Source organism: Arabidopsis thaliana, chromosome 4 (genome assembly GCF_000001735.4).
Source record: "Arabidopsis thaliana chromosome 4, partial sequence".
In the NCBI taxonomy this organism is placed as follows: Eukaryota; Viridiplantae; Streptophyta; class Magnoliopsida; order Brassicales; family Brassicaceae; genus Arabidopsis; species Arabidopsis thaliana.
The window spans coordinates 4,314,435-4,330,560 of NC_003075.7; the positions used below are offsets into that span (position 1 = coordinate 4,314,435).

A 16,126-nucleotide genomic window follows, 5' to 3' on the forward strand; every position below is an offset into this window, starting at 1 on the left:
TGAATTAGACATGATAAAATGATTGAGTGTTCAATATTCTCAATATTTACCTAGCCTAGTCGTGGGTTGGGAGTCAAATTAACTTTTACCACAACTATTACATGAATTTAAAAGTAATATCTATATAAAATTCCAAAAGAGAAATGATTCAATTTACTAAAGAAACAGATTTCACACACCCTTTCAAATGTTCTCTTTAGTTTAAATTGAAGTTTTGTGTAGATTTTGAAAACAAAAAGCGGTTGTTAGTGTAAGGAAATTTTGATTTAAGGACCTTATTGATAAAAGAGTAAGAATTTTTTTTTTTAATAGTTATTGTTTTTTGCTTTTACTTTAAATGAACAAAAAAATAATTTTTTTTTGTAGTTAACTAGATTTGTATATAGTTAGCCGAATATCAAAACATGTAAAGAGAACTAAAAGAGTTCTTATGCTATTCTTACATTAACATTTATAGATTAGGTTAAATATCTTCCTTTTTCTGTTTCTAAAATATGATAAAAATTAAAATTTATTCATCTTACGAGAGATTGCTTTAATTTATTTTGTATTAAAGTAAATACATAGAAATTCATTTATGGTAACAAAGATGTTACAACAATAAAATTTAAATATATTTGATCGAAAAAATATTAAAACACACACATATTTTAAGCGGTTTTAGAGATTGAGACACAATGACTCCACACTTCATCCCTCTTCTTCAAGTATTGTGTTTCACGGCCAATTAAGCTTGGTCTGTCAGCAATATATTTAATGAGATTATCGTGACACACTTTTCCTTCTTGGACAAGATCGTTGCAACAAGCCTCAATGAGGGTTCCATTTCCAAAAACAACAGTGATTATATTCAATGCACATTTAGGAGTGATTTTAACGAGACAAGTGTCCCTTAATGATTTTGCTTCAGCTTCTTCGACAGAAAATACAGGAACAAACGCACACACCAAAGCTACAACCATAAATAGCACAGTAACATGAGAGATTAGTTTAGCTATATTTTCGAATGCTTGGAATTTACTGACTTATTTTTCCTGTATGAAAAGAATGTAATGAAGTATGTTTTTTTATTTAGTATTCTAGATATGAAAATAGGTAAACTATTTATAGGTGACTGAATATCAAACGTAACTAAAATAAAATATTATAAAATTAATTTCAGAAATTAATGTGAGTTTCTAAACCTCTTGATAAATTAAAACAACGTACGCTAAATTTTATCTTTTCAATCTGTTTTTGAAATTTAAATACAAAATTAATGTAAGAACCGATAACAAGTTCAGCTTATAAATTGAAGGATTAAAATTTAAAAATATGTATCCAAATTCGAAGCCAAATTATTGGATATGAAGCTCAATATTTACATAGATAAGATTGTAAGTAAATTAACTACAAGGTTCAAATATTAAGTACACAAAATATATTTGATTATGAGCGTTGAAAAGCCATACTCACATTTTGTTTAATTATGTTACCCATATTAGAAAGCAAATTTTGAACAAGTGGTTTAATTTAAAAGACTAATTAATGGGACTTGAATAATATAATTAAAAGAGAGGGTTATGGTTTAGATCCATAACTAATAATTATGCAAGAGTTCCATCAAAAACTAAAGATATGATCTTTATCAATGAACGCAAAAAAACATAATTCAAGAACTCCATACTAAGTAAAACTATTTAGAAAAACTAGATTTTAAATCAAGCAACTTAGTTCCAAATATTAAAAAAGGTAGCGACAAATTTAACTTGACATAATAAATGATTGAATGTTCAATATTCTCAATGTTAAGATAGCCTAGTTGTGGGCTGGGAGTCTAATGAACTTTTTCTACAACTATTACATGAATTTAAAAGTAATATTTCTATAAAATTCAAAAAGAGAAATGATTCAGTTTCCTACAGAAACAGATTTCGTACAGCCTTTAGAACGTTTTCTTTAGTTCAGAATCGAAGTTTTGTGTAGATTTTGAAAACAAAAAGCAGTTGTTAGTGTTAAGAGCTTTTGGTTTAAGAGCATCATTCTTGAGGGTTCCTTAGGTTGATTCTTAGGATAATTGAGTTAGAAATTTAATTGTTTTAATGATAATTTGTTAAGAGCGTCTCTAATATAAGAGACAATTAATCAGCTAAGAGCGGGATAGGTGTTGAAATTAGAGTGGATAGAAGAAAAATATAAAGGAAAACAAAAACATAAACATCGTAAAACCCAATTTCTCACCGATTTCTCCCCGACTTCATCGAAACCACAGAGTAAAACCCAATTCCCGAATCATCTACAATCTGAAACTAAACTATTCTGCTCGAAAATTTTGCAAGTTGGGACTATGACGTTCCGTGGAGCTAGACCAATTCATCACAAGCGAGAAAGAAGGAGAATCAAAGGAAATAGGAGAAGGGTTTTTTCGAAGCGATTGAGGCATTAGAGAGGATGATTAGAGAACCATCAATGTACGTTTAGTTTCAAAATCGTTAATGCTGTAGAAATCTCGAGTGAAAAGATTATTATTGTTTGACATAATATAAGAATTATACCCATAATTCTATATATACCTATAAAACTGCAAAGAATCAGTTTTTCTAAATGATGGAAAATCCTGAAGAAATTAAGGATGATTATCAAGATGATACTGCCTCTTAGATCTTACCGAAGAACCCTTGGATGATACACGCTCATAGATCTTACCAAAGAACATAGAATATAGAATTTCATTTGTATAGTTTTTTTTTTTGGTAGGGTGGGGGGACAATGTCCCCCGCATATTATTAAAAATTAAAAAAGAATAAAACTTAAACACGAACATTACGTGGCGTGCATACCCATTCGCATCCTCAAAAACAATGGAGGTGACCACATCCGGTCTAGCCTCAAACAAATGAAAACCTAAAGGAAGAGAAAACACATAGTTTGCTAACCCGTCTGCTAGGCGGTTAGTGTAACAACCCACCCTGTGGGACCCGCTCAAGGGACCGGTTGTTACAGTTAGCCTCTCTATACACATGAAAAACGCAGACTAGCCAGCCACGCGACATAAAACCATAGCACAAACGTACTAGGAAGGAGAGAGGGTGTGAATCTTTAATCCCGATCTAAGAAAACCCACTACAATCTCCGAGTCAACTTCTAACTCCAATCTTGTAATCCGCATCTCCCAAGCTATGTATAGTTTGTAATATACACCCCATAACTCCGCCAATGGAGCCGAACATATACCTATGTTTAAAGCAAAATCGCCACGCCAATTCCCATGCTCGTCTCGCAGAACACCACTCGCTGTTGCAAGACCCGGGTTCCCAGGGGAAGCACCATCCTTCCCTTGGAGACACCCATTTAATCAAACGATCCTCTCTAACTACCTGCATGTTTTGTAAAGACATACTCGTCTGCGCAATGATCACCTCTTTAGCATAATCCTTAAGGAAACGAACTCTATCTCTGCACTTAGCATTCGTCCCAAAGATATTTCCGCATTGCCATTTCCATCCCAACCAAAGCAAAGAACGTCGACCAGGGGCTCCCATCAGCAACCGCTCCATCGCCCAAGTTACTGAAGACCCACTCAAGTAAGGACTGAGAAAAAAAAGCTTGTCTTTTCCTCATGTGAACCGTCCGACTCCATATTCCTCGCATAGCAGGACAATCCCTCAAGATATGAATAATTGTTTCTTCCCCTTGCTTGCAGACTGAGTACAAATCTGTATCACTCAAGTGTCTCCTCTTCCTCTCCACATTTGTCATCACCACTTGGATAACTGGTAACCAAATAAAAGCTCGAACTCTCTCGGGCACCACTATACTCCAAACCCGAGTTAAAAACATATAGGCCAATTTAACCGTAAAATCCCTATTGATGCTTCCTCCCCAAGACACCCTATCCTTCGCCCCCAGAATGCAATCCAGAACCACTGACGAGAGCTGTAGCCTTATGTGTTGTGACACAAACTGTTGTATAACTGCAAAATCCCAGCCAAAACCGTGTTTTCAAACATCCTTAGCCTTGGTCGCCTCGTAACCAGCTGGTAACTGTCGCATGACCATCTTAGATAGAGGTCTATCAGTTAGCCATGTATCACTCCAGAACCGTATTTCTTTTCCATCACCAATCACCCAACTAATCCCAGGTAGAACAACATCTCGCAGCCCACTCCCTACACTTCTCCAAGTTGACGACCATCTTCTCTTCGTCACCAACCAAGAGTGATCGTGAACTCACCAACTCTATACTTACTTCTTAGCACCATTGACTAGAGACTACTCCTATCATGTAGTACCCGCCACCACACTTTAGCTATTAAAGCATTGTTCATGTGTTAAGTGTCTCGAATTCCCAAACCCCCATCAGATTTGGCCCAACAAACTATGTTCCCAGAAATCAAATGTTGCTTTTTTCTCAATGGTGCTGCCCCAAATAAATGATTCTTACAGTTTATCAAGTCTCACAAGAATACTCGCTGGTAACAACATTGTACTCATTGCATGAACTGGGATCGAAATTAAAACAGCCTTTGTGTGAGTAATACGGCATGCAAAGCTCAGAAAACGGCTCCTCCAACCCGAAAGTCTCGACGTAACTCTCTCAATAACATCCCCATAGGTATCTTTGTTTATTCTCGTTTTTAGAACTGGCATGCCTAAGTACTTCCCCAAATCCTTAGTTGCCTTAATCCCACTCACATCGCTTATTTGCATCGCCAAATCTCGCTGAACATTCTCTGAAAAAAGATCTTTGATTTATCCAAGTTAACCTTCTGCCTCAAAGTGTTACAAAATCGTTCCAAGACTTTTCTTATCACTCGTATTTGAGCCACCGAAGCTTCAGCAAAAGAATAAGATCATCGGCAAAACAAATATGCGATAAAGTTGGTCCCCCACGAGAAAAGTGAATGAGAATCTATTCTTTACCTACAACCGCAACTTCCACTTGATGACACAGCCTCTCCAAACATAGAACAAAGAGATATGGTGAGAGGGGGTCTCCTTGGCGTAGGCCTCGGGATGGTCTAAACGGCTCTGTCTTTTCCCCATTCCACATAAGAGACATAGAAGGACCCGTAACGCATTGCATTATCCACCATATCCAAGATTCAGGAAGTCGTGAAGCACGTAACGTATCTTCCAAGAAATCCCATCTAATCCGATCATAAGCTTTCTCCAGATCGAGTTTTAATAACATCCCACACACCTCTGGATTTAACTGCAAATAGAGAAGCGCGTGATCCAAGGCCATGATTGGTAAATGAGTCACTACTGCCTCATGCCACTTCAACCTCGCATGACCACATCACAAGATTCTGTCCAACCGTTTTGCGATGTATGTTGACTCAACTCGAGCATGTCTCCAAGTGAACCTGTTGCCTTTAAAACCCATATCCACCAAAGAAAGCTCATTCCCACCGGTTCTCTCATGCACTCTCACAATTGTATTAAAGTCTCCTCCTATAAAAAGTGGCTATGTGATCCCTTCAACCACGTTCTTTAACCTGCTCCATAGTCCACTCCTTCTACTGACTATTGGGGCTGCGTAAACAACAATTAAGTGAACCACTTCCGCATCCTTCGTCACTGTTGCGTGAATATACTGATCTGATGACTCCACCACTGTCACCACACCCACTTCTGTCTGCCATAAGAGCCACAAGCCCCCACTCTTACCTATGGAGTCTACACGAGAGGAGTTATCAAAACCTAACCCCTGACAAATGTGGACTGCTCTATCCCCACCCGCATGAGTCTCAAACAAAGCCAAGATATTTGTCTTGAATTTCTTCAAAATGTAACGAATTGAACGTTGAAAGTTGGGTTTATTCGCCCCCGGCAGTTCCATAGTATGCAATTCATTGATTCTATGTAAATTAAGCTTAGAAACGCCGGCGAAAATTGCTATGCCACCGACATGTCCGCCACTTCTTCGACGGTTCCCTCTACAAAGAAATTTCTCGGTTTGATTTTACCATCGAAACCGATAGTTCACTAGTATTCTCAGTTGGGTGACCGATCTCAGTTGGGCGACCACTCTCAGGGTTCCCTAACACCAAATTTAACTCCCTTTCATTCGCAAAAGCACCGCCTGCTCACCCGGCAACTTGTTTCTCCACGCGAAGTCGTTTCGCAGAAGCCGACAATTCCACTTCACCTCTTACTGGGCCATAAACAAGTGCACGCGTGGGCCTACTACTAGTCAAGCTTTTATGTTTTTGACCCCACATATGTAATGGGCTTTCCCCCTCCAGTCCGTTTACTTTTAAAAACTGCTCTTGGCCCACCATTGCCTTTCTCTAGCAAACCTATCTCATTACCAGCCTTCCCTTGCGCAACACTCTTTCCTTTTCTGGCCTGATTCCCAGCCTTCCCTAATTTCTTCCGATTCCATATCCTCCTCTAATCCACCAAGAAAACAGGCAAAAAACGACAACGTAAAACGACAATATGTGTAGTCGTTTTATTTTGCGACAATGTGGCGACAGTTTAACGACTACGATACAACAACAAGAAAATTCGTCGTGAAGTAGTCGTCCATTTACGACTAACTAGGTTAGTTGGACGATAGTCGTTATTAAACGACTATTTAACGATTACATTTCTGAAGTGAGAAATTAGTCGTCATGTAGTCGGTAAGTGACGACTACGTTTCCGACTACATTAGTTAGTCGTCTATTTGGCGACTATTTGATGACTACTCTTTTGTAGTCGCAAAGGAGTCGCAAACGAGCATAAAGTTGTTGAAAAACGTGTTTCGCATTTTAAGTAGGTACACCTAACTTGTGAGCGACTACGACATGTAGTCGTAAATAAGTCATAAAAATTCGTCGATATATTAAAACTTCACGACACTCTTCTTTCACCAACAAATTAAAACAACAACAACATCAAAGAAAAAAAAACGATTTAAAAGAAAAAAATATAAGTTTATTTTATTGTATAATGGCGGGAAACTACAATTATGGCGGGTAGTGGCAGTTTTTATCGAGATTGGATGTACAAGAGATTTGATGAAGTGACGGGGAATTTGTCAGCCGAATATGTCGCAGGAGTTGAGCAATTCATGACATTCGCTAATAGTAAGCCTATAGTACAAACTAGTTGAGGTAAATTTCATTGTCCTTGTAGTGTATGCAAGAATGAAAAACACATTATCTCGGGTAGAAGAGTTAATAGTCATTTGTTTAGTCAAGGATTTATGCCTGATTATTATGTTTGGTATAAGCATGGAAAAGAAATGAATATGGATATAGGAACGAGTACTTACACGGATAGGACGTATTTTAGTTTGAATTATGAAGAAGTGGGTAATGTTGTAGAAGATCCATATGTGGATATGGTGAACGATGCATTTAATTTTAACGTGGGGTATGATGATAACTATCATCATGATGATAGTTATCAGAATGTGGAAGAACCGGTCCGTAACCATTGAAATAAGTTCTACGACTTGTTAGAAGGTGCAAATAATCCATTGTATGATGGTTATCGTGAAGGGCAGTCACAGTTATCCTTAGCATCTCGACTAGTGCACAACAAGGCGGAGTATAATATGAGTGAAAAGTTGGTGGACTCCGTTTGCGAAATGTTTACAAATTCTTTACCAGAAGGAAACCAGATTACCACTTCACATTACCAGACCGAGAAATTGATGCGCAATTTAGAACTTCCATATCATACGATTGATGTTTGTCAGAACAATTGTATGCTATTTTGGAAAGAAGACGAAAAAGAAGATCAATATCGATTTTGTGGCGCACAAAGATGGAAGCCTAAGGACAACCGTCGAAGAACTAAATTACCATATAGTCATATGTGGTATCTACCTATTGGGGACCGGTTGAAGAGAATGTATCAGAGAATGTATCAGAGCCATAAGACAGTTGCGGCAATGCGATGGCATGCTGAGCACCAATCAAAGGAGGGAGAAATGAATCATCCTTCAGATGCAGCGGAGTGGAGATATTTCCAAGAGTTACATCCCTGGTTTGCCGAAGAACCATGTAACGTTTATTTCGGGTTATGTACTGATGGGTTCAATCGATTTGGCATGTCTCGTAATCATTCGTTGTGGCATGTGATCCTGACTCCATATAATTTACCCCCTGGTATGTGCATGAATACAGAGTACTTATTTCTTACAATTCTGAATTCTGGACCAAATCATCCTCGAGCTAGTCTTGATGTGTTCCTCCAACCTCTTATTGAGGAGTTAAAAGAGTTGTGGTCTACTGGAGTTGATGCGTACGATGTTTCATTAAGCTAGAATATTAATCTAAAAGCAGTACTATTGTTGACGATTAGCGACTTTCCGGCGTTTAGCATGTTATCAGGATGGACTACTCATGATAAATTGTCTTGTCCAGTTTGCATGGAAAGTACAAAGTCTTTTTCTCTACCCAATGGACGGAAGACATGCTGGTTTGATTGTCACTGTAGATTTCTTCCTCATGGCCATCCATCCCGTAGGAACAGAAAAGACTTTGTGAAAGGAAGAGAAGTTTCTAGCGAGTATCCACCCGAATCTTTGACAGGGAAGCAAGTTTATTACGAGTGGTTGGCTAGTGTAAATCCACCAAAAACGAAGGATGTTGGTGGGAACGGTCATGAAAAGAAGATGCTAGGCTATGGGAAAGAACATAATTGGCACAAAGAAAGCATCTTGTGGGAGTTGTCTTACTGGAAGGACCTCAATCTTCGACATATTATTGATGTGATGCATACAGAGAAGAATTTTCTTGACAACATCATGAACACTCTCTTGCGTGTTAAGGATAAATCAAAAGACAATATCATGTCAAGATTGGATATTGAGAAATTTTGTTCTCGGCCAGGCTTACATATTGATAGTAATGGTAAAGCTCCATTTCCAACGTATTCATTGACAGACGAAGCGAAACAGAGTTTATTTCAATGTGTGAAACATGATGTTAGATTTCCAGATGGTTATTCTAGCGATTTGGCTAGTTGTGTAGATCTAGAGAATGGAAAGTTTTCAGGCATGAAGAGTCATGATTGTCATGTTTTTATGGAGCGACTACTTCCATTTATCTTTGCTGAACTCCTTGATCGGAATGTCCACCTTGCCTTATCAGGTACAGTACTTACTATTTTATTTGCCAACATTTTTTTATCTAATTATTTAACTTGCACATATATTTTAGGAATTTGAGCATTTTTCCGGGACCTATGTTCGAGAACTTTACAGACGAGTCGCGTTCAAATTCTCAAAGAGAACATAGTTTTAATCATCTGTAACTTGGAAAAGATTTTTCCACCATCATTTTTTGATGTTATGGAACACTTACCTATCCATCTCCCATACGAAGCTGAATTGGGTGGCCCTGTCCAATATAGGTGGATGTATCCATTTGAGAGGTTTTTCAAAAAGTTGAAAGGAAAAGCAAAGAACAAAAGATATGATGCAGGCTCAATTGTTGAGTCATATATCAATGACGAGATTGCTTACTGTTCAGAGCATTACTTTCCCGATCATATACAAATAAAATCAAGGTAAATACATTTATTTATTTAGCTATTTTCTATACTTCGATCTTCATTCAATTACATGAATCAGGTTAACAAGATTCGATGAAGGTGAAGTTCCTGTATATCATGTCCCTGGAGTACCTATCATATTTATGCACGTCGGCCGTCCAAGTGGTGAAATGCATGTAGAATGGCTTCCAGAGAAAGACTACCAAAGCGCACATGCATATGTTTTAAGAAATTGTGACTATTTTAAACCATTTGAGAGGTATTTTTAATCACTATTCGTTTGTAAATTTTCACTAAGATCACTTCGATTTATTTTTCTTTGTTTGTAAATATAGTACGTTCGAGGATTGTCTTTCTGCGAAATATCCATGCTTGTCCGAACAAGAACTCTACGCGAGAAGAGCTGAAGAATATCATTATGTGTTAAAGAATATGTAAGTCTACATAAATTTCTTGCATTCGAAAAGTGAGAATCATATTTATATGTATTAATATTATTTATCTATTATCTAGGTAACATATTGGAACACTACTTCTCCATTTTCTACTTGGGTTCAAGAAATTGTGCAAGGACCTTTGAACAAGGTCAAAACTTGGCAAATGTATTTCACAAGAGGATATATGTTTCATACGCAAAATTACGGCCCTGGACGAAAGACATGTAACTATGGGATATGTGTTAAAGGTGAAAATTACGCTGATTCATCTAATGAAGCGGATTTCTACGGTACCTTAACTGATATCATAGAACTCGAATATGAGGGCATCGTCAATTTGAGGATCACACTTTTTAAGTGTAAGTGGTATGACCCAAAGATTGGGAGAGGCACTCGACGAAGCCACGGTGGCGTTGTAGACGTTATATCTACGAGAAAATACAATAAATACGAGCCATTTATTCTTGGTACGTAATTTTGAAGAGGTCAAATATGTTTCTCTGTTAATTATTAATATTGTTGTTTGATATATGTATAACTTGTGTATACAAGATCTAAAGCAGATCAGGTTTGTTATATTCCGTATCCATATACAAAGAAACCGAAGAACATTTGGCTCAATGTTTTAAAAGTCAATCCGAGGAGAAACATTTCTGGAGAATATGAAAACAATAATCCGACTCTTTTGCAAACAGAAATGATGATGCTGTTTTACTCACTACAATTGAAGATCTTGTATTAGAAAATCCGGTAGAAAGCTTAAACCTAATAATCCTTGATTACGATGTCGGGGATTCTGAACTAGAAGACGAATTCCGATGTAATTTATCGTCCTCGGACGAAGATGAAGTAGAATATGAAGAATAATAAATGTGTGAAGTATATGTTTAATTATTTGATAAAACATTTGAATAAATTATGCTTTATAATATATCATTGAACATTTAATTTGTTCATGAATATTAAATATGTAAAATTATTTCAATTTCAAAAGTATAAGGTGACTATTATGCTACTACTTGGCGACTAAATTATAATTTGGTGGGCTTCCAAATAACGAAGCCCAAAACCGATAGAGATGTAACAATAATACGACTACTCAACGACTACCCTTTGCTTTGTTGGGTTTCTAAATATCGAAGCCCAAACCCAATAAAAACAGTGACGCTTATGCGATTAATTAGCGACTACAGCTTAATTTGTTGGGCTACCATATATCAAAGCCCAAATCCAATATACTATGTGACAATTATGCGACTATTACATGACTACGTTTTAAATTGTTGGGCTCCGAAATATTGAAGCCCAAACCCAAATCATTTAGGTGACAGATTTGCGACTACTTTGCGACCACAAACGAAGTTGTTGGGCTTCTAATTCTCGAAGCCAAAACCTAATAAAAACGGTGACAGATTTGCTACTCTTTTGCGACTACAGACGAAGTTGTTGGGCTTTTGAATTTCGAGGCCCAAACCCAAATCATTTAGTGACAATAATACGACTACAATGCGACTACTACAATGTTGAAAACCCTAAATCGAATCATTTCTCATTCCTAACACTTAGCCAAATTCTTCTTCATCTCTCGATCTCTCTTCTTCTTCTTCTTCCTCTGAAACCCTAAACTTCTTCGATCTGTTCATCTTCTTCTTCAATCTTCTTCAAACTTCTTCAATCTTCTTCAATCTTCTTCATCTCTCGATCTTCGGATCTTCTTCTTCTTGTTCGATCTCTCGATCTTCTTCTTCTTCGATCCCTACTCTTCTTCTTTGATCTTATTCCTCTTCTTCATTTCTTCGATCTGCAACTTCTTCATATTCTCTTAATCGATCTCGACAGATCTCTCTTCTTCCAAGCAGATCTCTCCGTCGATCTAACATGCCTAAAGTCGGTCGAGGTGGCTCCCGAAAGCGGAAGACGACGCCTAATGTTACTCAGAGAGCCGGCGGTTCAACGACGCCAAAACCTCGGGATCTCCCTCAGCAATACAATTTCACTCCGGCGTCGGCGGTTCAAGTTCCAGCGACGCAGCCGGCTCAAGCTGTTGTCCGTTCAACGTCAGCCCCCCAAGTACGCGAATATCCACCGCTACTACAACTCTTCCAGAACTCCACCACTCAACCTTAGCGTGGTGGTGCTCCGCCTCGATCTAAAGAGGTTCACTTCAATCCACCGTCGGAAGAGCCTGCTCAGCAAGATCCTGAGTCGCCAGATACTGACAATCTAGCTCACAGCCACCCTTCGTCTCAAGGGAACAACTTCCAAGAGGAAGCTCGTAGGACGTTGCCGGAGCTTCAAGAAGACTCGGCGGTGGCTCTGCAAGATATTCTCTCAGTGCCAAACAGGGAGCAATGGACTTGTGTATTGTCTCTGATTCCCAGGCCAAAAACCGAGTGGTAAGTCTCTCTTCCTCTAATTTGTTTTCGTGTTATTTGCCTTTGTAGTGTGTAACCAGTAGACTTGTGAATCCTGGAACATAGTTGTGAATGATGGGCTTTGTTGGATGTTTGTTATGTGTTGTGTAACATAGTAGACTTGTCAATACTCGTGTGTGCTCTTGTGAATACTCGTGTGTCCTTGTTCAGTTCTATACTTGTGAATCGTGTTCTCTTGTTAATCTAGTCTCTTGTTAATCGTGTTCTCTTGATGCTCTATTGTGGAAGTTGACTTTGATGTCTTTTAATTGTGTTATGTTGCTACTCATGCTCTTGTTATGTTCTATAGTATGTTCTGTTCTTAATTGTGTTCTGTTGCTACTCATGCTCTATTGTTGAACATAGTTGACTTTTGAACTTAGCATGTTTTAGGAATAGACATTTATTATCTGCCTTAGTTCTATATTGTTGTGTGCTCTTGTTCAGTTCTATAGTGTGTGTTCTGTTGTGAATCTGCCTCAGTTCTGCCTGTGTAGTGTGTAATATACTAGACTTGTGAATCTGCCTCAGTTCTATAGTCTAATCTCATAGCTGTTGTTGTGTTAGGATTTTTTAACATGTTTACTTCTTTCATTGGTTCATGTGCTTGGAGGTTTACTCGCGACAGTGGATCTAAACTGGTTGGAAATATCACAAGGATCTTTACTCAAAACTTTAATGCTCCCTACTATAATTGGTCCTGTGTGCCATTGGCTAAAAGAGAGAGACTGTTTTTAGAGTTTGCGGTAAGCTTCCTGTATATATTTGCTCTTGTTCAGTCTTTGTTTTATAGTCTGCTCAAGTTCAGTTCACTAACTTCTTCCTTTTTTTGAAGAAAACTCACCATTGGGATCCCTTAATCACAGGGATAGTCCAATATTACTTCAATGAGATCGTCAAGAGACGCTTGAAGGACATGGTTAGTACCGCAAGGAGAACTCGAGAGCAGCCTCCATGGATTGGAGAAACTCTGTGGGAAACAATGTGTGCTTATTGGGACACAGAAGAAGCCTAGAAAAGGAGTCAGACCTATTCTAAAGCTCGTCTCTCTGACCGTAACGGTCTCGGTCTACACATCCACTACTCTGGGCCAAAGTCTTATCAAGAAATCCAAGATGAATTGGTAAGTGTTTTAGCATCCTTTCATGTCTTTTAGTGACATTCAAATCATAAGTTAGAGTTCTATTGCGTGTGATGTTCAGTTCAAGCTGTCTGTTGACTTGTGAGGATATTGATCTGTGTTTGCAGGAAGAGAAATTGGGAAGACCGGTCCATCTTGGTGAGGTGTTCATCGAGACACACACTAAGTGGGATGGCACTTATGTTGATCGGAAGGCGCAGAAGATTGCTCTAACTTATGAGCAGAATGTGAGAGATAAGCTGTCTGAACTGGAGGCTGCAGCTTCTACTGTCTCTGATGGCACTTCACGACCTCGGGATCTCACAGTAGATGAGTATACAACCATCTTTCTCGAGGTAAGATGTTGTAGTCTAATTCAGAATCTTAGAGTCCATTGATGCATTCAGTCACTAATTGTCTTCCTCTCTATTTTTGCAATCTATAGATAGGGATTCAAGAGGCAATCCTTATGGACTTGGATGTCTGAAAGACACTGATATGTCTATAATTTGCATGATTTAGGCATTCATTCTTCACCACTTTGTCAATGTTTCATCCACAAATCATCTCATTAGGAGTCGTTTTAGTGTGTTTTACATACTTAGGACGATTTTGCATTAGGATTGCATGTGAATGGCATCTTTGGTTGTTTTCAGGTACTTTGGATGCTTTTGGAGTTCAAACAGAGGAAAAACAGAACATAAAGTCGGAATGCCCAATGACGCTTCGGCAAAAGTACTCTATCGCAGCCTCGGAGCCCTGCTAGGGCAAATCACTCTATCGCAACCCCGGAGAATCAAGCAGCTCAGTTTCACTCAATCGCGAAGCCGGAGGAATCACCCCATCAGAACCACTCGATCACCACTCGACCACCAAGAAGCCTATCTGCTCGTTCTGCACTCAACCAGACAAGCTGAGAACAAAGAAGAGAAGAGAAGCCGAAGAAACCACTCGATCACCACCTCATGACATCCACTCGATCGCACTCGATCACAGGGTCGCTGGACCATTCAATCTCGACTTCACTACATCTCACTAGATCGCAAAACGGAGCCCCTGAAGCCCAGTTTGATCAATGACATACTCGATCACTAGGAAGCTCATTTCAGCCCGTTAGATGCCAATGACACATTCTGTCGCAGGATCATGACGTGAAGATTCGCTATATATTTAGTTTCCTTATTTGTTTCATTTCTCGCTTATATAAACTGCCTCTTAGGGTTTTCCCTAGGGCATCCGTTATTATCTCGCTTTTACATTTTCGCAACTTTCATAGCCGCAATGTTTCTCCTGCGACTTTGTAAATACCGCTTTTGTTTTTGTTTCTGTGTTTATCTTGAATTTTTTCACAAATTTTGATTACACAAGAGACTGTGTAATTTAAGTTTGGGAGAGGGTTCAAGACGTATTTGACTTGTTTTTTGTGAATATCATTTGAGTCTGCATATCATCTAAGTCATAGAAAAAAACAAAAAAAATGTTTTTTTTTGAAAATGAAATCCACAAAAACAGAGTGATCATTTAGTTGCATTACATTTAGAATCGAGTCTAGAGTGTTTCATATATGATTGTTGCATATGCATAGGGGATAATGAGGAAATAGCCTTGTAAGCATGATGATTCACTAAAATGAGTTATTAGTTCTTTGAGGCATTTGAATGACTTTGAAGTAAAACCGCACCATGTTCTATAGAAACCACTCGATGCATGTCATGACACCTTTTCCTGTCAATTTGAAATTGAATCTGACTTATAATTATCATGTTTGCATCGTTTTTGAACTCGTGGATAGAATACATATTTGGATTTTCTTTCACTTATTCACCACTCTTGCTAATCCAAGTAGCTGCTTCTATTATTGGAGTAGTTCCCCCACCCTTAACCAATCCTTCTTTCAAGCCATGTTATTTTGTGAGAGCATGTGAGGCCTATTTTCATGATTGAGCTTGGTAGAACGTGTTAGGTTTGAGCCGACAAGAGTAGTATCTCATGTAGTTCCAATCCGCGTTTTCGGACTTGGTAGGACTAGGTGGGAACTTATTTGGGGATTGAGATTGAGTGAGAAAAGAAAAAGAAAGAAAAATAAAATGGGTTAGAGTATTTAGGAGAAGGAAGCTGAAAATCATATTGTGGTCTAGTGAATGTTTGGGAAGCATAGAATTGTTAAGATATGCTCTAAAAAATAGATGGCAACAAAAACAGAAAAAGAAAAAAAAAATTATAAGAGCCATAAGAGTTTAAGAAAAACCCAATTCACTAGACTAGACTCATAGAGTTTAAGAAAAGCTTCTCCTTAAGAACAAGAGCCAAAGAAAAGAAAAAGAAACATTGATCCAAGAAAAAATCGAAATATGCCTTTAGTGCAAAAGGGTAGACTTAGGATCATCATTGGGTTTAGATATAGGACCATCTACTTGTTATTCATGGTTTATGTCATTGGGTAGAAGGGGTGCTATTCTTGTATGCATAGGTTGGCACTTACCTTTAGCATTCTTCTAAAGCTCAGTCCTTTTTCATTGAGAGTCCCCTGCTATTAAAATCTGAACCACTAAAAATGGACCATCTTTGTCTCATAACCTGTCATTAGCCAAATGAGTTCACTAGCGATGCATATCTTGTTTCATGTTTTTGAACTTAATGAATGTTAAAGGGATTGGTTGATCTTGAGGCATTGTGCA

The 16,126-nt window shown here is 38.1% G+C and overlaps 1 protein-coding gene and 3 pseudogenes across 4 annotated transcripts; 2 read left to right on the top strand and 2 right to left on the bottom strand.

Moving 5' to 3' along the window:
* Nucleotides 1-522: 522 nt before the first annotated feature.
* On the bottom strand, nt 523-1,076 carry AT4G07515 (ECA1 gametogenesis family protein (DUF784)). Its single transcript, NM_116824.1, has one exon. The coding sequence runs from the start codon at nt 960-962 to the stop codon at nt 651-653; it is 312 nt and encodes a 103-aa protein (NP_567323.1). The 5' UTR covers nt 963-1,076; the 3' UTR covers nt 523-650.
* Nucleotides 1,077-2,605: 1,529 nt separating this feature from the next.
* Nucleotides 2,606-6,517, bottom strand: AT4G07516 (annotated as a pseudogene; the record flags this gene model as incomplete). Its single annotated transcript has 1 exon — nt 2,606-6,517.
* A 423-nt stretch (nt 6,518-6,940) lies between these two features.
* Nucleotides 6,941-10,761, top strand: AT4G07517 (annotated as a pseudogene; the record flags this gene model as incomplete). The annotated part of the gene is made up of 1 exon: nt 6,941-10,761.
* Nucleotides 10,762-11,792: 1,031 nt separating this feature from the next.
* Nucleotides 11,793-14,487, top strand: AT4G07518 (annotated as a pseudogene; the record flags this gene model as incomplete). Its single annotated transcript has 1 exon — nt 11,793-14,487.
* Between the last annotated feature and the right edge of the window lie 1,639 nt (nt 14,488-16,126).

Excerpts from the sequence above, each read along its gene's own strand:
- AT4G07515 (NM_116824.1), bottom strand. The coding sequence starts at position 962 with ATGGTTGTAGCTTTGGTGTGTGCGTTTGTTCCTGTATTTTCTGTCGAA.